This window comes from Botrytis byssoidea (assembly GCF_014898295.1).
Source record: "Botrytis byssoidea strain MUCL 94 chromosome Unknown BBYS_002, whole genome shotgun sequence".
NCBI classification, from domain to species: domain Eukaryota; kingdom Fungi; phylum Ascomycota; class Leotiomycetes; order Helotiales; family Sclerotiniaceae; genus Botrytis; species Botrytis byssoidea.
The window spans coordinates 1,731,272-1,755,310 of NW_024065843.1; the positions used below are offsets into that span (position 1 = coordinate 1,731,272).

General features: G+C 41.2%; 7 protein-coding genes across 7 annotated transcripts; 3 read left to right on the top strand and 4 right to left on the bottom strand.

The window, feature by feature from the left end:
* Nucleotides 1-963: 963 nt before the first annotated feature.
* EAE97_001282 (uncharacterized protein) lies at nucleotides 964-2,086 on the top strand (the record flags this gene model as incomplete). The annotated part of the gene is made up of 2 exons (XM_038871792.1): nucleotides 964-1,310; nucleotides 1,381-2,086. 2 exons carry the CDS (start codon nucleotides 964-966, stop codon nucleotides 2,084-2,086), a joined length of 1,053 nt encoding a protein of 350 aa, XP_038737693.1.
* A 429-nt stretch (nucleotides 2,087-2,515) lies between these two features.
* On the bottom strand, nucleotides 2,516-4,654 carry EAE97_001283 (uncharacterized protein; the record flags this gene model as incomplete). Its single annotated transcript, XM_038871793.1, has 1 exon — nucleotides 2,516-4,654. The coding sequence occupies one exon, from the start codon at nucleotides 4,652-4,654 to the stop codon at nucleotides 2,516-2,518; it is 2,139 nt and encodes a 712-aa protein (XP_038737694.1).
* Nucleotides 4,655-4,932: 278 nt separating this feature from the next.
* Nucleotides 4,933-6,910, bottom strand: EAE97_001284 (uncharacterized protein; the record flags this gene model as incomplete). The annotated part of the gene is made up of 2 exons (XM_038871794.1): nucleotides 4,933-6,707; nucleotides 6,763-6,910. 2 exons carry the CDS (start codon nucleotides 6,908-6,910, stop codon nucleotides 4,933-4,935), a joined length of 1,923 nt encoding a protein of 640 aa, XP_038737695.1.
* An 843-nt stretch (nucleotides 6,911-7,753) lies between these two features.
* On the top strand, nucleotides 7,754-10,949 carry EAE97_001285 (uncharacterized protein; the record flags this gene model as incomplete). The annotated part of the gene is made up of 2 exons (XM_038871795.1): nucleotides 7,754-10,361; nucleotides 10,411-10,949. The coding sequence occupies 2 exons, from the start codon at nucleotides 7,754-7,756 to the stop codon at nucleotides 10,947-10,949; spliced, it is 3,147 nt and encodes a 1,048-aa protein (XP_038737696.1).
* A 1,677-nt stretch (nucleotides 10,950-12,626) lies between these two features.
* Nucleotides 12,627-15,527, bottom strand: EAE97_001286 (uncharacterized protein; the record flags this gene model as incomplete). The annotated part of the gene is made up of 4 exons (XM_038871796.1): nucleotides 12,627-13,902; nucleotides 13,956-14,601; nucleotides 14,629-15,013; nucleotides 15,108-15,527. The coding sequence occupies 4 exons, from the start codon at nucleotides 15,525-15,527 to the stop codon at nucleotides 12,627-12,629; spliced, it is 2,727 nt and encodes a 908-aa protein (XP_038737697.1).
* A 3,989-nt stretch (nucleotides 15,528-19,516) lies between these two features.
* On the top strand, nucleotides 19,517-21,117 carry EAE97_001287 (uncharacterized protein). Its single transcript, XM_038871797.1, has 3 exons — nucleotides 19,517-19,777; nucleotides 19,921-20,347; nucleotides 20,400-21,117. Exons 1-3 carry the CDS (start codon nucleotides 19,733-19,735, stop codon nucleotides 20,966-20,968), a joined length of 1,041 nt encoding a protein of 346 aa, XP_038737698.1. The 5' UTR covers nucleotides 19,517-19,732; the 3' UTR covers nucleotides 20,969-21,117.
* Nucleotides 21,118-21,504: 387 nt separating this feature from the next.
* Nucleotides 21,505-23,559, bottom strand: EAE97_001288 (uncharacterized protein; the record flags this gene model as incomplete). Its single annotated transcript, XM_038871798.1, has 2 exons — nucleotides 21,505-22,682; nucleotides 22,776-23,559. 2 exons carry the CDS (start codon nucleotides 23,557-23,559, stop codon nucleotides 21,505-21,507), a joined length of 1,962 nt encoding a protein of 653 aa, XP_038737699.1.
* Between the last annotated feature and the right edge of the window lie 480 nt (nucleotides 23,560-24,039).

Sequence of the window (24,039 nt, forward strand, 5' to 3'; positions counted from 1 at the left end):
AGCCGCTTGGTTGGAGAAGGCTGGTTGCTTTATCTAAATTGTCGATCTTATGATTTTATGAAATTTTCTGCAAAATACAATTAAAAGGGTGCATATAATAGAGAAGGTGGGACTCTGTATATATATACCTACATACATACACTTCTATAGATAAATATTCAACTATAACGATTTTTGGATTATGATCCCAATTACCTGCCACGATGAAAACCAAACCCTTTCCATGGCAAAAGATAGTCTAGTCTCTGGCTAGAATCTGGAACAGAATGGTCCAACTTCGGACTCTCGCGACCTGCTGGGTTTGAGCTGCAGTTTGTATCTTTTTTTATCGGAACATCTTCGTCTGGCTAATTACCACTGTAGCCATGTGGCACAGTCAGGGGAAGTGGGTCGAAATCCGCTCGTCCACTGCGACATACCTACCTACTACCCTCTGTCTTACATCGAAAACAGAAGAGCTCACGATCATCTATCAAAAAAATTGTATTTATTAAACAGGTTATTCGAGAGGTTTGGTGCTAATTCAATATAGTTCTACAATTGACTCAGCGGTCAAATCAATCGCAGAAGTCTCGAGAGATTTGCCGGACCCCACTCAAGATTCGCGAAGGATTACTCAACCCATGACACCGGTGTAAGCACTAAACCTCGGCGGCAATATCTTTGCTTCAGCTCTATCGTTATCGTTCGAATGAAGCTCTACGATCTGTATTGTATGGGTCTGCGCAGATGCCAACTTAATCTTAAAGTTTAAGGTTTTTGGTTGTGTTATATTTTCATCCTTCTGCTTATTTTTTGATCCAGGCGGTACATATTCCTCTAGTCATATCTTGCTATTTTGCTTTTCGTCTCCTTGTGCTGTTGTTAGGAACTCACTCTTTTTTTCTTCCTTTTTTCTCTCTCCCGAAATGAATCGTTAATGAATTGATCGAAGTCTCTGAAATTCCGACACTCCTTGTTGAAATGGTATCCACTAAGTTTCCTGATCAGATTCTCCAAACTTCAAGTGCAACAATCACGACTTGGTTGCCATTATCCACAGCATGGCCTTCTACAGCAGCTTGCTCTAGTCTGGTATACGTTGGTTCGGGCAAAGATGCCGGGAAAGTTTTTGGATGGGATCCCTTATATCAAGCTGTTCTTGACACGGGTTCTCCGCGATGTTTTGCAGATGAAATGGCCAGTTGGTGGCTAGAACCATCGAGTGTTACGATTTCTTTGGGTCCGACGTTCAATTGTCCTGCAGCGTATAGCACCGTTGCAACTTCCGTTCATAGTGCGGGTGTTACACAAGTCTTTTGTTGTCCTACGTACGTGATCACAAGATTCTTGCTTATACTACAAAAGTTTTTTGGTCGAGAAAATAACTAACATTCATAGCGATTATAATCTTTCCGTCTTAATTCCATCACATTCATACGGGGACTACCCAACCCAATGCATGTCCACTCTCACCGCCGGCGAGATCCTCACATATCAAACTGCTAACGGCGGCATTTTCCAACCCACAAGCTTGACAGTTAGCTCAACGCTCTCTGTACACGGAGAACACATCAATGGATGGAACATCGACGATGCCGTCTTCGCCTCCATGATGGGCTCTTCACCAACAGCAACAACAACCTCATCTATCACCACAACCTCCTCCACAGATTCCTCCACAAACAGTGCATACACGACAACTCCCAGAGAATCAGGAGCCACAATGGCCACAAAAACATCAGAATCTGCCACCTCCTCTCCTTCCTCAAACTCCCAATCATCCTCACCTCCAACCCCTCTAACCAGCCCTAAGTCCAACAACTCGACTGCAATTGCGGCCGGTGTAGGTATTGCTGCCGCCGTCATAATCATCGGTATTGCCGCTGCTGTATTTCTCTTAATGCGACGTCGAAAAAAGCGCGCACATGATATGAAGCAAGAAATCGATTCGAAAGAAATCTATACCTCTCCCCCATCGTTTGGCCGTGAACCCGGACCCGCTGCGAATGAGTTGTCTAATGAGCGTCCTCCGAGAGAAATGGACGGAGGTGTTAATATTATGAAGGAGTACTATGCTCCGAGACAGAATGTGCATGAAATGTGAAGAAAGGTTATTTACAGGGAATTTTGTATTTGGGTCGTTGATATGTCGATGAGTTCGCGTGCATATTATGATTGATACCAAGGCTCGAAGGGACCACTTTGTTTTGATGGAGCATGAATGAATGAGAATATCTTAGTACTACTCATTAGACTAAACTAATTGAAAAAGTTTAATGTATTTCCAATGGATGAAGGGTTGAGTGCCAAGGCTATTTTTGATAAGTATCAATACTAATCAGTCGAAGTTGGTAATTGTACCAACTAGAAAAATACATGAAAACAATAGCTTCTGATTTCTTTCCCCCTTCAATCTGCTAACGCACAACCTCTCCATTCATCTCTTTTCATCTCCACATCTACCGGCGACTTCCTCTATACCAATTTATTGTTTACGTAGAATCCTCTGAATCCTATCATCCCATCTCATCGCCTAAATACCCACACCCGGTATTCCCCCCAAAACAATTCTTCTCCTCCTCTCCGCCTCTCTCTGGTTCGCCACTCCTCCCCTCTCCTCTTCCAATCCCTCCTCCCATCCTCCACAACAAACAAAACAAGCCCAATCACATCCTCTATCTATCCAATCTTCTAATTTTCTCTTCGCGCCTATAACTTTACATTTCCAACAAAGACTCTCATCAATATCCTTTTTGTCTTCTGCTCTGGCAGCACTACCAAAATCCCTTACAGAAATTCCCGTTCCATATCCATCGCCACCCATTCTCAAACCCGGACTCCATACATTCATCATTCTCGCTCCCGTCAAAATCGGCACATTAAGCGCTTGTTGTTCACCACTCTCTACATGCGGGATATGCAATGCACCCGTCATGAAATAACCGCTCGTATTCGCACTCATGTTTGCTGATGCTGATCGGGATGTTAATGGTGTACCTGGAGATCTTGTATAAGAGCTTGTACGATTTTCATGCTCCAGATCAATGATGCCAAGATCGACGTCGTCTCGATTTGTATTTGGGAATTCGGCATTGATATCGCTGATGAGAGAGGGGGAGAGAGAAACTCTGCGAATTGCGTCGTTATCTCTATTTGGGCCATGATTTATATCAATTGAAGTAGGATGTCTCTCGCCAGAATACGTAGAAGTATGAAGCGAAACAGCTGAATCCCCCGTCGATCGCAGACCCCTTATGCTAGGCACCTGCAGTTTAGGAAGAGTTGACACAGACGGAAGAGGCAGGTACTGGTTGCTTCTTGGAACTTGATAAGTATCAATTGGCGAATTGAATGTCCGATTTACTTCGTCCATAGCTTGCCTTCTCCCCTTTCTATGAGGACATCTTGGTGTATTTAGTGGCATAGAATTAAAGTTGGAACTGTGATCCACTAAGGGGTGAAGAGCTGTCGAACTAGTTGCTTCAATTGCGTGTTGTAAATTAAACATTTCGGAGTCACGAGCAGTGGCCGAGGGAGTGAAACGAACGAATTTGGATTTAGCCTTTCCTTTGCCTTTTGTAGTTTGGTTTGCTGATGTCAATGGAGCAGCTGAGGGGAGTGAAGAGGTTCGAGGATGATGGCTCAAGATTGGAGCTACGATAGGACGCGGTGCTTCGATTGGTGGTTCAGGGTCGATTTTATGGACTGGTGCATTGCTAAATGGATGAGTATCGATGGCTGAGTATACACTTCTTGGGGCTCTGAAACGAGGAGGAAGTCTTGTGAGTCCTGGAGCCGATACCACCCTCCCGGTGAAAAAAGATCTCGCAGGCGTTGGTGAAAGTGTAAGCCCTGATGATGGCATTCTTAAAAGTCTTTGGAGACGAGTGTGATGAGGTATTAAATGCTGGCGTGGACCAGGTCTTTGTGCTTCAGTCCAAGAGGGACATCCTGGTGGTGTATCGGGGCGTTCTGGGGGTGCAAGAAGAGGTTCTTTCGGCTTGGCATAGACTTCGCGGATGGATAATCTGCGTCGGGCAGCTTGATCAGTCATGGCACATGCGTCATGATAGGAATCCTTAATGCACCATATATCGTCAAGACTGAAAGATTGCTTATGTCGAGGACGATTTTTGGCTATTGTAAAACTATCACGATGACCAAGAAGTGGAGAAGTAGAGATGCCATCTGCAGATTTCGTACGAGCGACGCTACGAATGGTAGATATGTCATCTGCTGATTTGGTGCGAGTGATACTACGCATGGTACCATAGCTCTTTTGTTCCGTTATGGTATCTAGGACCGTACCATGGCCATAGAGAAACTCTGTCATTGTAGATTCAGGTTTAGTAGAGATTGATGTTTGTTTCATGTTTTCGTCATTGGATGGAGAAATTTCGCAGGCGGCTTGTTTAGAGCGTGGTAAAGTGTCAGACTTATTATGTACACTGTCCTCACTATTGCTTTTAGAAAACAAAAATGCTTCAAATATGGAATTGTCAGTGCTCGGCGGAGAGTCTTCCGAAGAGTCTGGGATTGCCCTGATGAAAGATCCCTTACGCCGAATGTTATGTGCTGGCGTCTGCTGAGGTGATGTTGTTCTGGGCATTAGAGGATTTCTATTACCAGTTGGCGATGAAGGATTTGGGTGTACAACTGTTATAATATCCATGACGTAAGGGATGATATCCAAAAGCATGAAGTTAGGAGCAATGCAAGTAGCGAATGAATAAGACAAATATCAGAAAAGCCTCATATACATGGAGAGTAATGTCATGACAAAGAGAAAAATAAAACCAAAACCGAGTAAATGTTTATGTATAGAAAATTAAACTTTACGAAGCAGTTTACCCTATCGTGGAAGGAACTATCAACCTTCACATGCCGGTATCATTCCTTCCTAATCAAACGCCGTCGCTATGGTAAGAATGTCTATAAAAGGATTAATTTTCAAGTTCCCTCTACACCTTCAGCCGCTAACGCCTTTCGATACTCCCTCGATGCCTTCTCTAAAGTTTTGATGGTAGGTTGCATCATTTCTCCGACTACTTTTGAACCTCCCCCAACGGAATCAGGATTCCACTTTATTTTCTTCCCCGTCTTCTCCCAAACATCTCTTAGATGTGCTTTCTGTCTCTCGATGATCTCATCTCTCTCATGTTCGGCATCAGCTGCGACAGCATTGATCCGATCCATCGCTCTATCAAGTGTCTCAACCATCTTTGCAAGCTCACCTGCTCGATCAGGATCTCCTGAAAGGAATATAAGCCAGAAATGATGAAGGAATTCGACAGTAGTGGCATGTGTCAGTGTCAATCTATCAAAAAGCTTTTGCGATAAACCCGCTAACGCGGATGTAGTACTAGAACCATCCATTTCTGTCCGTCGTGATGCAATCCCTTCGAAAATTTGATTTTGGGCATCCACAAAACTGCTTTTGCTTCCAACATGAGGAGTCTTATGTTTTTCCTCTTCCTCGCTGTCACTCTCTTCATTCACTCCGATAGCTGTCCGTAGGTCTAAACCGCCAGCAGAATCAGCGCCCATTAATGTGGGGTCGAGATCAGATTGCAAACCAAGCAGAACATCGGAAGGTATTTGCTTTGCATAAAGAGCGGCTTCTTCGGATATAGCAGACTTTTCGCTTGAAAGGAATTGGCTCTGTTCTTTGATGTTGAGCATGATTCTGTTCTCTTCTGCATCGCCCTGAAGATCTCTTAATGCCAAAGAATTGAATGTTTCCTCATCCATACCGATAGGATCTGAGGGATCTACATCAGATGGGGTAACATGAGCCATGATTTTCTCGCTCAAGCTATTGAGAGTTCGAACAATTGGTACTTTTCCTGATGCTTCAGGTCGCATTGTAAAGTCCTTTCGATTGCCTGCTCTGATACCCCCTTGGTTCTCTTCGTTGCCCTCAAGATCGATGATGTGAGGAATGTGAGTAGAAAGGAGTCTTCGATCGAGTCCATCATCAGTATTGGCATTCAAATACCTATCAAAAGTAGGGTCAAGACTATCTTGTTCACTAATGCGCTCCCCCTTGAGTTTCTTGAATAGGCGACTGAGGAAAAATCTTGACCAAAAATCCATCTCATTGAGTTTAGGAACATTCTCGTCGTAAACTCTCTTGACAAGTGGATGTTGACTGAAGATTAGTTGGACTTGCTCCGCACTGATATTCATCTTCAGCTCCCCATCAACTTGGCGTGGTTTCACGGCAGACAAGACATTGTAAGGACCCCTTTTTTGGCTAGATTCAACTGCATGAGCTCGCAAGAGATTTGTTCGTGCCGACCAAAATTGTGAGTTAAATTGGGAATCTGATATCGTGTCTGGCTTAGTCCGTCTTGCTTCCATATAAGTTCGCTGCAGTGCTGGATCCTTCTTCATGAGTGATTGTTGCAACTCGATATCCGTCTTCAACTGAGCATCATCATAAAACCTGGCATTCCCAGAACCAGGCTTTGATGCTACGGCGCTCGCCATTGCCATGGCTGCCGAAGCAGGCCCAGAACCATTTGCCTTGGGCACATTTGAATCCGCTGCTTTCAACGCACTAATCAAATTTGTCAAGGCATCTTTGATAGCATTCGCTTCCCCACGTGGATTTGCAGGGGAATTGAAATGGAAAAGATGGGTCACTGATTCCGGGGAATTTGCTGACTTCTCAAAAACTTTCAACATTACCTTTGCAGCGGTTTCGGGTGTCTGCTGCAAATCTGAAAAATGTTAATATATCAAGCCAATAAAACCTCAAAAGCTGAGTAAACCTACTTGTAATATCTGCTACCGCGATATTCACCGTAGCTCCCCCTCCATCCGCCTTCAAAGGTAACCATTGAATTGACTTTTCGTCTTTAGATATACTCAATGTCCCATCTTTCTTCTTGTATACGGCAAGCCCTTGAGGAGGTGGCGCCATACTTTCATGCAAGACCCGAGTTTGCACGCTCTCGCATACGAATCAAAGAAGATGGAAATGTTCTTCTTATAGTACAGAGAAAAATTTCGTGTTCACCAGAAATACAAGAGGGCAAATCGAAGATACAAAATGAAAATGGAAAGAACACTGAAGGTATTTGTTGAAAGAGTTCTTGACCTTTTTAATAATTCTTCCTTTTGTCAAGTTGCTCTTATATTTTCTTATGTCTCCCTTGTGGTTCTATATTATATTATTCCATACGATAGAATAGAATATACCTGGCTAAATAAGATGACCAGGCAAGTAGTAAATGTGTGTGTGTGGTCGTATGGAAGGTCTTGTTATTCCCAGGTGCCTTGCCGTACTTTGAATTCAGCCTTTCAGTGAATGCAGGTGATGACCTTTGTTAATCCAGCCAGGAATCATTAAAAAATGCTGACACATCAATTATGGTGAGTAAGTCTGCGCTAGGCTTGTAAGGGCTTAGCTTTGTTTATTTTTCCATTAACCTTGGTTAAAATGGAAAGAATCGGAATTATTAAATTCCGCTTCATCCTTTTGATTCGTCCGGGCGAATTTTTCGGCATGCTATTTCTGATAATTGCCTCAATTTTGAGGTTAATCATCCATGCAACTTGTTCCACCCAAAATCTGATTCGGTGCGATCATTTGACTCGTCTGCCATTTCTATCCGAACTGTTAAGTTACGCAGTTCTTGTATTTTGCTTAAAAATAAGACTTACTCCGCCTCTCATTTTCAACTTTGATTGAATTCAACCTCCCTACTCTATCATATAGAATACCTCTTGGTTCGGTCTTTTCCTCTTCGCATTGGCAGGCGCAATGCTTCGAACTACACTGAGGCAATCGAGCAGCCAGCTCTTGAGAGGTGGCTGCTCTGCTAGAACTCTGTGCACAACCTCAAGATCACCTCTCTCCATCTCGAATGCCACATCGAAATCCGCCCTCTCATCGAAACGACGTTCTCTAGCTATCATTTCTCAGAAGAGACATGAGTCGACTACTGCAAGTGCCCCAGATTCAAATGACAGTTTTTTGTCCGGAAACACCGCAAATTACATTGATGAGATGTATATGCAATGGAAGGAGGATCCATCGAGCGTGCATATCTCCTGGCAGGTTTACTTCAGAAATATGGAGAGTGGTGATATGCCAATGTCGCAAGCTTTCACCCCTCCCCCAACTTTGGTTCCCACACCTACCGGAGGCGTACCAAGTTTCTTGCCAGGCTTGGGTGGCGGAGAAGGTTCAGAAGTTACAAATCACTTGAAGGTTCAGCTGTTGTGCCGTGCATATCAAGCTCGTGGACATCACAAAGCAGATATCGACCCTCTCGGTATTAGACGCGAGGCGGAGGAATTTGGTTACAGCAAACCCAAGGAACTCCAACTCGAACATTATCAATTCTCGGAGAAGGATCTGGATACCGAATACTCCCTCGGCCCTGGTATTCTGCCACATTTCAAGAAAGCGGGTCGTGAGAAGATGACCCTGCGCGAAATTATCGCGGCATGCGAACGTATCTACTGTGGCTCGTATGGTGTCGAATATATCCACATTCCTGACAGAGAACAGTGTGATTGGTTACGAGCTCGAATTGAGGTTGACAAGCCTTTCAAATACTCAATTGATGAGAAGCGCAGAATCTTGGATCGTTTGATCTGGAGTTCAAGTTTCGAAAGTTTCTTGGCTACCAAATACCCCAACGACAAGCGTTTCGGTTTGGAAGGTTGTGAGACCTTGGTTCCTGGTATGAAAGCTTTGATCGACAGAAGTGTCGATTTTGGCGTCAAAGATATTGTTATTGGAATGCCTCATCGTGGTCGCTTGAATGTTCTCAGTAACGTTGTCAGGAAACCAAACGAGTCAATCTTCAGTGAATTCGGTGGTTCCGCTGCTGCTGAGGATGAAGGTTCCGGTGATGTTAAGTACCATTTGGGAATGAACTTTGAGCGCCCAACTCCTTCTGGCAAACGTGTACAACTTTCCTTGGTCGCCAATCCCTCCCATCTTGAAGCTGAAGACCCTGTCGTACTCGGCAAAACTCGAGCTATTCAGCATTACAACAATGATGAAAAGGACCACAAGACTGCTATGGGTGTTCTCCTCCATGGTGATGCCGCTTTTGCTGCCCAAGGTATTGTATACGAATGTTTAGGTTTCCACTCTTTGCCTGCATACTCTACAGGTGGTACCATCCACTTGGTTGTCAACAATCAAATTGGTTTCACCACCGATCCTCGTTTCGCTCGATCAACCGCTTACTGTACCGACATCGCCAAGTCAATTGATGCTCCTGTCTTCCATGTTAATGCTGATGATGTTGAGGCAGTCAACTACGTTTGTCAATTGGCTGCTGATTGGCGTGCTGAGTTCCAACGCGATGTTGTCATTGATCTCGTTTGTTACAGAAAGCATGGTCACAACGAAACCGATCAACCTTCGTTTACACAACCTTTGATGTACAAGCGCATTCAAAAGCACAAGTCCCAAATTGACATCTACATTGACCAACTTCTCAAGGATGGTAGCTTTACTAAGGAGGACATTGATGAGCACCGAAAGTGGGTTTGGGGAATGTTGGAGGAGAGCTTCGCTAAGAGCAAGGATTATCAACCAACATCAAAGGAGTGGACAACCTCTGCTTGGAACGGTTTCAAATCGCCAAAGGAACTGGCTACCGAAGTCCTTCCACACAACCCTACCGGTGTACCAGCTCACACTTTGGAGCACATTGCTACAACAATCGGTTCATACCCAGAGGACTTTAACGTCCACCGTAACCTCAAGCGTATCTTGACTAACCGTATCAAGACTGTCAGTGAAGGACAAAACATCGACTGGTCAACTGCCGAAGCTCTCGCATTCGGAACTCTCGTCGGTGAAGGCCACCACGTTCGTGTTTCTGGTCAAGATGTTGAGCGTGGTACTTTCTCTCAAAGACACGCTGTCTTCCACGATCAAGAGAACGAGAAAACCTACACACCTCTTCAACATATCAGCAAAGACCAAGGAAAGTTCGTCGTTTCTAACTCTTCATTGAGTGAGTTCGGTTGTCTTGGTTTCGAATATGGTTACTCTCTCTCTTCACCAGATGCTCTCGTCATGTGGGAAGCTCAATTCGGTGACTTCGCTAATAACGCTCAATGTATCATCGATCAATTTGTCGCTTCTGGTGAGGTCAAGTGGATGCAAAGATCCGGTCTCGTCATGTCATTGCCTCACGGTTATGATGGACAAGGACCTGAGCATTCTTCTGGTCGTATGGAGAGATATCTTCAACTCTGTAACGAAGACCCTCGTATCTTCCCTTCGCCGGAGAAGCTTGAGCGTCAACACCAAGATTGCAACATGCAAATTGCTTACATGACATCACCATCTAACCTGTTCCACATCTTGAGAAGACAGATGAACAGACAATTCCGAAAGCGTAAGTTGTACCATTTCCTCAAACAAATATCTTTACTAACAATCTCCAGCTCTTATCATTTTCTTCTCCAAATCTCTCCTCCGTCATCCTATTGCTCGTTCACCAATTGAGGAATTCACTGGTGACTCGCAATTCCGCTGGATTATCCCTGATGATGAACATGGCAAATCTATTAACGAGCCTGAGAACATCGAGCGTGTTATCCTTTGCACAGGACAAGTTTATGCCGCCTTGAGCAAATACCGCGCCGACAACAACATCAAGGACACTGCCTTTACTCGTATCGAACAACTCAACCCTTTCCCATGGCAACAACTCAAGGAGAACCTTGACATGTACCCCAATGCCAAGACCATTGTTTGGTGTCAAGAAGAACCTCTCAATGCTGGTGCATGGAGTTTCACTCAACCTAGAATTGAAACTTTGTTGAACAACACTCAATACCATGATAGAAAGCACGTCATGTACGCGGGTAGAGATCCAAGTGCCAGTGTGGCTACTGGTCTGAAGGCTAGTCATACTAAGGAAGAAGCGAAGTTGTTGGAGACAGCTTTCTCCGTTACTCAAGACAAATTGAAGGGGGAGTAGATTTTTCAACCTGAGGACTGAAGATGTGAAGGAAAAGGTGCAGATTTGTAATGTAAAGTGGGGGAAAGAGGAAAATAACATAACATAACATGAGACATCATATTACATGATGGGTGATGGGTGATGGGCATTGGGTTGAATGCGATTAGAGCAAGATGTATTATTGTACAGAATTGAGTGGTAGTGGAAGTAGTAGTCTGACTTGGGACGAACAATCGTTAAGACGCTGTTTTTTCATTGGTATGATAATTTTCATGTGATGTTTGACGGTTGATGATTCATGATTTGTATGGCTGTGATTTGAAATCTTATTGTTGTTAGTGAAAACCTCGGTGCTGCTGGCGTAATATCGAATAGTTCTTTGGCGATATAATTCTTTGGCAGTTGCTACAGATGTATGCGTGAATGTTTGCTAGCATGGTCCTGCTAAGTGATCCTATCGGTAATAGTTAAAAAGATATCAGGTTGCGGAAAGATCTCGAGTTAAGGTACATAGGTATGCAGGTATAGTATCTATGTGCAGGTACCTACATATCAAGAAAGATCACACCCCTCCGGCTCTCCATCTTGCAAAACAGCAAAAGTAATTTCTCCATTGACATTTCATTCGCTGGAGACTATCTACCTATCTACCTATCTAAAAAGCTATCTAGAATGTGAAAATTAAGAAATCCCCCATCGTGATTATTGGTTCGTTTATGATTTCGATTATTCAGTTTCATATTCATCCATCCATTCATCCATCAGTACTGTTTTCGTGGGTATTCAGTCCTTCCTTCCTTCATTCCATCATATCCATCATATCCATCATTTCAATTCATTCATCATCGTCATTATAGCAAATTTTTATTCCGTCACTCAGACGCAACCCAACCCCTGAAACGGCAACCAACTAAAAGATTCATCTCCTGCATAATTCCTCCGAGGAAAAACGTCGAGACGAATCTTTAGTTGTTGCGAAAAAAAAAGTCGATCCCCATTCCATCCTCCCATCTTTCCGTCCATCCAACCATTCATCCATAAACAAGAAACCAACTACTTCAGTCCCATCCCCAAGGCTTCTCTTGAAAGAACCCTCGAGATGAAACGTCAATAGTTACAAAAAACGCCACAATTTGAAAAGTAATCCTCCATCCCATATCTCTGCTACTTTGTACATTCCCACTCTCAGAAAGACGGGTGAGGACATATACAGCAAGATTTGGTTGAGGAGAGGAAAGACTAGAAGCAAAAGAAATCCGTTCGCCATCGTAGCATAAATGGTAAAACAGCGAAGAGATGTCGAATATCACAAGAAACGAAATACAAAAGAAAGACAAGGAAAGAAATTGTACGTTGAGCTGTGTGTAGGAAAAAAGTTCGAAGAAGAAGAAGTGGAGCAAAGTAGTATGAAACAATCCGACAGAGAGCATCCTGAGCTTAAATTGGAACTGTTGAGATTTCTGATTCAACTGTAGTGTTCTAGAGAAGAAGTAAAAGAGCCGTTTTTACATGCATACAACAGTTGTTGAAGTGAGGGAAGAATGGCGAGGAATGCTCGGAGAATTGATGTGACAAATATTCTGCAATAAAGTGGCCCGGAAAAGGAAAGTTTTGTTGTGATTGAGAAAGCCAAAAAGGCACAAATCTGATGAATTGAAAGGTGCTTAAAAAGCGATGGCAGCAATTACATCGATTTTAATTATGATTGATAATCGCAGCGTCGACTCGATGTCCCAACTGGCGTAGAGTTCTCTTAGCTGCTAAAGCTTCGACTGAAGCGTCAAGTACCATAACATCCTGTGCTTTCTGTAGAAGCAAACGAAGCTTGCGGTTATTGTTGATAGCTTGAACTTTGTGTGTAAGGAATACAGCACAGCCAGCGAGAACGATCTGTTGAGCTGGATCTGGTTCAACAGTAAGAGCATGTCGAAGGGAATCAAGCGTATTCTTGATTTCAGTAAGCGATTCCTCGACGGATGGCGGTAAGGGTTGCTCATGCGCATGCCCGTCATTGCCGTTCTCTCTAGGTGGTGGGTCTGAAGCACCATTTCCAGCAGTGACTTGGACGTCATTTTGACCATTTCCTTGAACTTGTACATATGAATTTGTAACTGATGGAGGAGAACGCTTAGGTGCACCCAGTGACAAAGTTTGAATACGGTGCTCAATAACAGAGTCTGATGGCGATGCATCTTGCTCTCTGAAAATGGCGTCAACTTGAGCAGTGGACATCACAGAGTGCTTTGCAACTGATGTAGGGTAATCGGCCATCTGTGCGGTTGAATCGGCAGCTTCCACAGAAGTTTCGACGACCTGAGAGCTAACAAGTCTGCTTCGGCCGGCTGAATTGTTGGTTGCATGCTCACCTGAACCAACTTGATTGACCCGCTCGGTAAAGTAGGTTATTTCACTGTAAAACGACGCGAATTCCTCACCGACGTCACGATCATTGACGAAAGGAGAAATTTCAGGTGCCTTTTCCACGATAACAGTAGGAATATCGTGCTGAGTAAAGGCTTCTTCTGGGGCACTAATAGAAGCAGCAATAGGTGGGTCCATAACAACTACTTCTGAAGTACGGCGGTTTCGCATCATTCCGGAAAGGCGGCTCTTGAGACCTCTTCCAGCATTCTTGACAGAAGACATCGCACTCGACTTTGAAGCAGGCTCTGACTTGCGGGACTTCGCATTGGCGTTGGCGCGAGCTGCGGAAGAGGCAGTTGGCTTTGACAAACGGTCTGTCAACGATTGTTTCTTCTCTAGAGTGAGTTCGGTCGGCTTCAGGGTTTTATTCTCTGCAGAGTCTGGCAGAGACGACTTGCGTTTACCAAACTTCGAGGTAGCAGCGCTAATTCCCTTTGGCTTCACTACCGGCGTTTTCTTTCTTGCTATCTTTTCGAGGACAGTGTTTGATTGTTCAATATCTTCAGGGAACTCGTCGATGTAGAGACGAGTGCTGACCTTAGAATAACTGCAAATAATGATTAGAGAGTGGTGGAGTAGATCAAGTGCGAATAAACTCACGGTGGCGATGTGCCCAGAACAATCCTATCGGCGTTTCTAGCAAAGCGTGTGGAGGGAACCAGCGACATTTCTCTCTTTCTACCTATAGTTGTTTGGCTCTCAGATCGGCCAATTGGACCACAATGGGCGATAGCTTGAAGAGCGGTATTGGTAGCGACTTGGATGATTTGTTCTTGATTAGTGATATTGGCAGTTGATTGAGCAAAGTCTCCTTGGTCGGTAACTTCGAGCGTATTATCAGTGATTTCTTCAGTAAGACCATCGTTGGGAATATCTTGAGCAACAATTCCTGTCACGCCATCAGAGCCATCAACAATGATACGGGTTAGAAGGTCATTTAAACCATCATTGCTGCCAACGTCGATTATACTTCTGACCGAAGGCTCGTCGTTGTTCTCAATATTCGTGGACAAAGGAGTTTGCTGATGTGTTGAAAAGCGGGAAATGACGTTATCGACGACCTTGGGGTAACTGCTTTCATCATTGATTAAGCTGGATCTGCTAAAACGTTGGTTTTTAGGCAAGGGGCTACCGTTATCCTTCATGGAAGCAATGTGACTTGGGGATGCTAGACAATCATTGCCACTTGGAACTTCGAGAATGTGGTTTTTGGCTGCGTCTGTTCCAGATGTATTGGCCAGTTTAGCTTGGTTAAATTAGAGACGCCTCATACTAGCATTTGTCTCACGAACCCTTGGAACAACCATATTTTTGTCTTCTGGAGGAGTCGGAAGTTGTATATTTGTCGAGGCGCCGTAGGCAGTGCCAATCTGAGCAGTGCCAACTTCAAAAACAGAATCGGTGTCCGAATTGTAGGCGAATGATGATGTAACGACAAAGGCGGAATCTTGAGTATGAGATACTGTAGTAACAGAGTCTGTGAGGGAACTTTCTTCAATTGCGGATTTACTAACAACGGGGTTTGGCTGGAGGATAGGAAATTGCAAAGCGGACGAACTGAGATCGGTGGCATCCAGCAAACCACGGCGCTCGGGTGAATTTTCAAGGCGGAAAATTGGCTTAGGCGGTAACTTCTTATTGAGCGACAGTCTGGTAGGCTACTAGTGGTCAGATTGAGATTTATTAAGCCGCGGTCTGTTTGAGGCAACTTAAATGATCAAGGGGCTGTGTATTGAGACTGGGACGACATACCATCGTTGTAAGAGGTGTGTCAATGTCTGAAATGTCGAGCTCGTACTCAGCAATCATTACCTTAGAAAGCTTTGAAGGTGTATATGGAACTGTGTCGTATTGATTGCAATTCCCTCGAGTTCGTTGGTGACGAGCAAGACTTCGTAATGTTCTGGTACTAGTATCGCGTCTCAATCTTCTGTGTGGAGATTGAGATGATTTGCCAGAAGTTTCGAGATAATAATCGATGTTGAACCCTTTGCAATCAGGAGTGGTAAAGGATTCTGGTGAGAGGTATTGGTATTGTGGTTTTGCGTTGAAGCTGTTGGTACGTTGCCTATTCATGCGAGAGCTTGCATCTGTTAACACACCCCGATGATGGTCATTGCCATCACGCGTTGGAGTGGCTAGTCCACCAATCATATCTGCGTATTTCACCATGATCAGCTTTGATAAAATTTCCTTTAAAATTAACTCCTCCTCGATGGAACTGAAACTGAAGCAGATGAATGGATTTCGAAACAAAATTATCAAAGAGAATTTGAATTTTGATTCAGCACCGCAGAATCAAAATGCAAATAAAGGCAAAATGATGGATGTTTCACCACACCAGAGCTGAGTACCGACAGGTGTCCACTTGGTTGTGGTGTTTTGTTGGTCTATTGAGGTCGAAAGAGAAAAATGAAAGAATTGAGATCTCGAGAGACAATACCTACTCAGTTGTATGAACGTCTACATGTTATTAGCGTGCCCGAAGGAAAGCCGTGAGCCGAACCAATACTGCTCTTTCAACACCTCTGCCGCCCTAATGTAATCTTTTGGGACATTATTATGTTTGAGGCTATGCTGTGGGCTAGAGAATATGTTTTGAGTTTACAGATCTATCAAAGAGAAGTTTGCAGTGTGGGACAACAGAAGGCAATGATTGAATACTCTTTAGTTACTAGGATGGTGTATACATATACGTAAAGAAGAGAGAAAGTTTCAACTATCTCAGAAAGAAGATTTGAATAGCAAAAGAAGTAATAGTGTCTTGTGAGGAGTTAGGGTGATTTATGATCTCTGATCTGAGAGAAAAGTCTCTGTGCCAAAGGATAGAACTCTATGCTTCCATGTAGCGTACCTAGTCCGAGCCTGTCTGCTTGTATGTATATCAACTTTGTGGGTCTCTAGGAATGCTAGTTGCCAGTATCTTTGACATAGATACGAAGTGATACTCAGGTAGCTCAGAGCTGGAGAGATTTTCATAACAAAACAACAGCATATAATCACAATGTACACCATAAAAGAATTCGATTTTCAAATCTGATATAAGGACACGTCTAAAAAGCTACAATGTTGATGCCTCATATCATGATGATGTTTGATTTGAGCAAAAGACAACAGAAGCAATACAATACAGATGGAATGAAACCAAATATGATCCTTCTTAGGAGTATTGTTCCACATCACTTGATTTCGAGTATTCACTCTCATTTCTCCCGTAGCCCACAACGCAGATATGAGGTGAGATTGAAGTGAGGTTGGAGTGAAGTCCTGAAGTGAGGTTCAGTTACAATGTTTTGTGGATCACCAATCAGAACGATCATTATCCGGCTTAGGTTACATTAGTCATCACTGCGGGACTTCCCTGGCGCTCTCTTTAACAGAAGTTAATATACTAGATCCCGATCTCGTAGTTCTTAGTTAAATACTCTTAATTATTATTATATTGATTTATATACAGTTGGACGGTACTAGTAACTTGAAGATTCCTACATATGATAATATATATCCAATATCGTCCGGTAAATGATTATCCCTACCTAGATAGGTAAGGTCATATCTTCCATCGAATCATAATCATCTGATTCAATACAATTGATCACTTAAGCACATATCACTCTTCCCTAGAGTATCTAATTCCAGCTTGCCTTACAACTTAAAGAAAAAGCTGGTTATTAAATTTCTATAACGTGGTTTATTAGTAAGCAGGTTATATCAGTGAACGAGTCATTTCGAAAACCATCTAAATCAAGCTTTTTAAAATATTAAAATTTTAATAATCAATCATTATTTTCTTGAACAAAAAATCTTAAAAAATCATTAAAATATAGATTTTCTATTAATCTAATTTTTATAAAATAATTTTATTATTTTCTAAAAAAGAAAGGAAATTGTTACGATTTTCATTACAAAAAAACTATTTTTATAATAACAATTTTATAAATTCGAATTTCTTAAAACTAATTAGATTTTTAAAATTATTTTATATTCAAATATTTTGTATCAAATTTTCAGAAAATTATATCTATAAATAAAGAAAGTGCATGATTATATATAGACGAATTTTGTATATAAAATAAGTGACTCATTTATTGATATAACCCGCTCACTAATAAACTATATTACTTTAATTTAAAATCAATATTAAAAAATAATCAAAATATTTATAAAGCCTTGAAGATTAATAATTTATCAATGAATAAATAGATAAATTTAATTCTAAAAAGCTAATATATATAACGTAGTTTAACACCGAGTGGCCCATATCACCAAATAGCTCATTTTTATCTCAATTTACATCTTTTTCTTTTAATATATATTTTATCAACAATTCATAATAAATTCGAATAATCAAGAAGCTTGTATACTCCTTGCTATCGAAATTATTCATAAAAATAAAAAACTAAATATTCGAAAAACTATTATACTCTATAATATCCCTTATATAATTCTTCAATATAAAATAAAAGATTTATCTTTTTATATAGAAATTCAAACTAATAGTTATAAAATTATAAAATTAGAAAAAGAGATAATTATTCAATATATATTCGATATAGATTTAAAAGAATTCCTATTTAAATTGAAGAATATAAAAAATATAGTAAATTATATTCTTAAATTGAGAAATGCGAAATATATTAGAAAGCTTTAAGTATATCAACTTATAAAGTATTGAATTAAATTAAAAATATATTTTAATTATATTTATGATTTTCAAAAAGCTTTTTATAAAGATTCTAAGCTTATTAAAGAATGATTTCGATTAATTGTAAATATATAAGCGAAATATAGTATTTTGAATAATAATTTCTATAATTTCAATAAAATAAGCTTTATAATAAGAATTATATATGTAGTAATAATTATTACTAACACTAAGAAACGTAATAGAAGTAAATCAATATAATTAGGCAATTGAGAATGAGCTATAGCAATAATATATGGAAATACAAAGAATAAAACTATTTCTTTATTTCTAATAATTTAAAAATAAATTTATCTTTTTAATTAATATATCAAAATTGGTTTTTTTGTAAAATAAACTATCAAATCTATATTTAATAAATAAACAAATAATAAAACAGATTTAAAATAATTAAAATACTTTAATAAATATATTAAAAATCGAAAAAAGAGTAAATATCGAATATTAATATTAAATAAATATAAAAGCCATAAATTAATAGCTTTTTAAATATATTATAAAAAGAATAATATTATATATCTAAATTTATTATTATATTTAAATTATTTAATTTAATCATTTAATATTAATTATTTTAGTAATTTGAAATATTTATATAATATTTAAATTAATGAATTTATTAAGATATATATTAATTATATTTCGAAGATTGAATTCTTTATAATTTTCAAAGTTATATATCAAGAATTAATTATCTCTTAGAATATAAAAACAAAATTTCAAGAAATAAATTTAATTCTATTTAATTCTAAAACTATATTTTTAAAATTAAATATTTAAATTTATATATTTATTCTCTCTTTTTTCAATTTAAATTAATAAATTTTTTAAATCTCTTATAATTTAATTAAAACTCTTTTTTAATTAATATTAATTAAATCTTGAATAATTTATTATCAATCAAACTTTTTTATATTTATATTTAAAACTATATTAATTTTAACTAAAAATATAGAGAAATTAGTTTATAAAAATATATTTTTAAATATAAAAAATTATATATTTTGGGTAGTAAATAAAATATTAAGTAAATATTGATATATAAAAAAAATTCAATTATATTAAAAAGAAATGTTTATTAAATAAAAAACTTTTAATATATTATTTTAGTAAAAAATTGATATTCAGATTTAATATAATAAATATTAAAAAAAAAGAAATTCTAATAAAAAAGCATTTTTTAATTAATATTATAATAAATATGGAAAGATAGGATATAATATAAGAATCTATTAAAATAATATAATAAATTCTAAATTATTAGATTCTTAATAGTTTTAATTAATTAATTCAATTATTATTGAATAATATGAGTTTGAAAATATAAATTGAAGTGAAAATGGGCTACTTGGTGATATGGGCTATTCGGTGTTAAACTACGTTATTCAATTTTGTTTTGATTTCTGAAAAGAATTGTTTTTTGATTATCTTTTTATTTTTGTGGGGGTAGTGTTCGGCTTTTTCTCCGGGTCGCGAGCTTGCTAAGCACGGATCCTTAGCGCCTTCCCGGTTCATTTACGTCACTAAGTGGGAAAATGCTGAAAGCTTTAAGTTCCATAGGCCAGCTCTTGATTTCTTCAACATAAGAAGTAATCTTGTACTTTGAATCCAGAGCATTGTCCTTCTATACCTTCTGATACCCAATTGACGTTACATAATACCAAATTTCATCATGTTTGCAAGACAAACCCTTAAAGCGGCTCAGCCATTGAGAAGCGTAAGTTAGAGCTTCCTGCTTTTTTTCTTCTCGCTGCTGTGGAACTTGAAGCTTGAAGCAGGTAGCTTGCTTAGATATCACAGCACAACGGCTTACAACATCCGAATGCATTATTCAACACAAGCTAACAGATTGGTATATAGCAATACCGACGATATGCTACCGAAACTTCCAGCGGCGGTGGATCGAATGCTGCCTTGTACGCCGGTCTCGCAGCTGCAGCAGGCGCTGGAGCATACTACTTTTTGAACCAGGGAGATAATGCCGCAAAGGTCAAGGATGCAGCAAAGGACGCAGAAGCTAAGGCAAAGGAGGCTGTTGGACAAGGTAAAGCTAAGGTCGAAGGAGCTGTTGGGAAAGCTGCTTTCACTGGTGGTGACCAAGGCTTCATTAGTCTTAAGCTCGACAGCGTCGAGAATATCAACCACAACACCAAGAAATTCAGATTCGAGCTTCCTGAGAGTGACCAAGTCAGCGGGTTACAGATTGCTTCCGCTCTCCTTACCAAGTATAAGGGCCCAGAGATGCAAAAGCCTGCGATCCGTCCTTATACCCCCACTAGTGATGAAGGTGAGAATCGGTCATAATACCTTTTCATCAAGCTTTGCTGACTCTTCATTAGGCGAAAAGGGATTTATCGATCTTCTTGTAAAGAAATACCCCAATGGTGTCATGTCCGAACACATGCACGCCATGGTTCCCGGCCAAAGATTGGATTTCAAGGGACCTATCCCAAAATACCCATGGTCAGCAAACAAGCATGACCACATTGCTCTTATTGCTGGCGGAACTGGAATCACTCCAATGTACCAACTCGCACGAGCCATCTTCAACAACCCTGCCGACAAGACAAAAGTTACATTGGTATTCGCAAACGTCACTGAAGAAGACATCTTATTGAAGCGCGAGTTTGAAGATCTTGAGAACACATACCCACAACGATTCAGAGCTTTCTACGTCTTGGATAACCCACCTAAGTCATGGACTGGCGGAAAAGGTTTCATCAACAAGGAGCTCTTGAAGACTGTTCTTCCAGAACCTAAGACCGAGAATGTTAAGGTCTTTGTCTGTGGACCACCAGGAATGTACAAGGCTATCTCTGGTCCAAAGGTTTCTCCTTCGGAGCAGGGTGAGTTGGCTGGTGTCTTGAAGGAGTTGGGATACTCGAAAGAACAAGTTTATAAGTTCTAGAGGACTGCTATCATAATTTAGACCTGTAAGATAGACATACTTATAGATAGACAGACTGGAATGAAAAATCACATATACCCGCAGCAACCTAAGCGTCTTGATTTCATTTCCATTCTTGTCGCTACTCAATAGACTCAACCTTTTGTGCTTGTTTTGTTAATGTGGTTTCAAATATTTTAACACTGATTTCCAAAAGTCTGAGGGATCAAAAAAATTTTGGGGTCAAGTATTCGAAAGCATCTTCTCACCATTCTCTCCATACCTGTCCAGAAGATTGTATAGTGTAACTTTTCTCGTTGAGATACCGTTTCTGCAACAATGAGTTTCAAAAGGTGAGAATCGTGATTAGCAACAGCTGTTGAAGAATCAAAATTGTTCCTCTAAATTCATCATCATTATCTCATGTCTATTCTATCTAGTATTTATGTCTGACACTCCTTTGCAAACACTCTAAGCTTTCCAACGCACGAAAGTTCAAATCCAAATACAAACCCAACATTGTCGTACAAGTCCATTCTTGCACAACCCAAATATATCTAATGCGTCGCAGCAAAGCGACTCCACCCCCTCACTTTCTCCCCATAAACATAAAACAAATACGGCACCGGCACCATCACCGCGCTTATCCCCCCCAACACCGTAAGCGTCCAATGCACGCCCAAATTCTCGTAGAACGGAATTCCCACCTCCACCATCCCCCCCGCAGCCACATATCTCACCAGCGTCAAACTCGCCAATGCAGACGCCGCGTACATTTCATAGGAATCGATGATATACTGATACGTACTTATGAAAATACACAGGATGCCAAAGCCAAAAAAGAGCGAGGCGACAAGACCCGACCATGGAGAAATCGACGGATAGTTCGTCCACCCCATCCAGAAAAGCGAGATGGGGATAAATGGCGCCCCGAACATGGCAAACCAGAGTCGTTTTTCCGGGGGCAGTTTCGCTTTCTCTCCGTGAATGGCGCGCAGAGCTTCGAGATCTTTCTTCGCCCAGTGGTGGATCAGGGGGACGAGACACGTGGCGAAACAGAGCCCGATGGCAATACCGAGGAATGCGAGTCCGGTGAGTCCTTCGCTGAAATTGTACGTTTCGCCAAATATGTATGTGTATCCGTCGAGAAACGTAAAGAGGATAATATATACGACGGTGAGATAGAGCGCGAAGAGCATGACGATGGGTTCGCGCGTGATCAGTAGACAGGGTCTATATAACGCCTTTAATAAGCGCGTTTTGAATGGATCGGCTCTGATTTCCACCTCGGCGACAAATCGCTCGTCGCCCGTGATACGACGCAGATGCGCAGCTTTCCATTTCAGCAGAATGGGAGCGAAAGTTTCGGGTTGAAATAGTGTGATGAGGAGGAGGATCGCGCCGGAAAGGATCAACGTAATCCATTCGCACCATCTCCAACTCACAAGGTGAGACTGCCCGACGAAACCACCGACGATGGGCCCGAAAATCGGCCCCATGAAGGCGGCGTTAGCGAAGACGGGAAATGCATACACGCGCTCCATCGGTGACCAGAGATCGGATATGGATCCCCCGGCGCAGGTCAGCGGGGTGGAACCGAAAAAACCGGCGAGGAAGCGGAAAATGAGTTGCGTGGCGAGATTGGGGGCGAGCGCGGATGCCATGATCCAGATCATGTATATGAAGAGGGTGGAAATGTATACTGGGTTTCTCCCGATCGTTTCGGATATCGGTCCTGTGGTACGGATCAGCATGTAAGTTTCAAGAATCACATATACCTATGTTGCTCATAGGTTAACTGAACTGTATAGACGAGATAAAAACTCACCAGCAAACAACGCCCCCAGTCCAAATCCCACAAGAAACAACCCCGTAGCCAACGACTCCGCAACCTCACTCACGCCAAAATTCTCCGCCGCCTGCGTCAACGCCGCGCTATCAATCGACGACGCAAAACCTACTATAAATCCGATCGACGCAATCATGATGGTGCAGAAACCTCGTCGCCAGAGCGACCAATTATGCGGATTCATGTGATCTTTCGGGCCTTCATACCCGACTACGAAGACCGTTTCTCTCTCTCCTTGTTTTTCATTCCCCGCCTCGTTTGCGTGGGGTGTTTTTCTCGATTGGGATTTGCTCTTTGATGCGGTCCGGGTTCGCGTTAACTGCTCGGATAGTTCTCGCACTTCGATCCCCGTTAATGTGTATCCCAATCGTGTTCCGAAACTGCGCGTGGTGTGTGTTGTTGCTCGAGTGGCTATTCGATCAAGGGTTTCGGATCTCGCGTTTCCGCTTTCTTCGTCTTGTTCATCTAGTGAAGGGGCATCTGGTATACCCCTCTCTGCTTTCTCGATATCGTGCGTATGTAGCTCCATTGACGAGGATCCTGTATTATCAGAGGATGAGGAGGAAGAAGAAGAAGAAGAAGAAGAAGAAGAAGAATGAAGCCCCCCAGACCCATGCCTTCTATTCCTATCCAAATCCAAAGACAAATTCCCAGATTGCACATCTTTGTTTCCCCTCTCCAGCGCCTCTGCTCTCAATCTATCCCTCTCGAATTGCGCTTCGGTTAACCTCCCGAATCGTTTATATGCCAAATACGATTGCATACTGAAAACTTCCTCGTATGCTACCACGTATCAGGGGATTCTTAATGGAATTTTCAAATTTTCCCAAGGAAAATTCAAGCGTGGAAAAGAGGTTTATGTATAAAACACAAAAGAACTCATACATCAAACCCACATCGGAGAAAAAGCATTTATAGTGAATCTACAAACCCCATGAGAACGACTCATAGTGGAACCTCTAAGCAGCAGAGCTTCGTAATAGCACTGGTTACAAGTCATAATGAATCCTGATACGACCCTTAAAGCTGAAAAGCAGAATCGCCGATAACGACTTTCTATCAAGTGTGAGTCTATGACCGGACTCCGGTGGAGTTTTTTTCATTTTCCCCTGCAGATTGATAGTGGATGTTGCGGAAGCGATAGTGTTATGACGCAGATGACAAAGGGTGGACGATTATAATTGGGCCAGGTGATAGATAGTGCGCAATAAAACTTATGGAGAGGAGGGCCGAGAGCGGGGCG

Bases quoted from the DNA above. Each gene is read 5' to 3' on its own strand.
- EAE97_001287 (XM_038871797.1), top strand. From the start codon at position 19,733: ATGTTTGCAAGACAAACCCTTAAAGCGGCTCAGCCATTGAGAAGC. The intron at 19,778-19,920 runs GTAAGTTAGAGC...ATTGGTATATAG, and splicing joins CGGCTCAGCCATTGAGAAGC to CAATACCGACGATATGCTAC. The intron at 20,348-20,399 runs GTGAGAATCGGT...ACTCTTCATTAG, and splicing joins TACCCCCACTAGTGATGAAG to GCGAAAAGGGATTTATCGAT.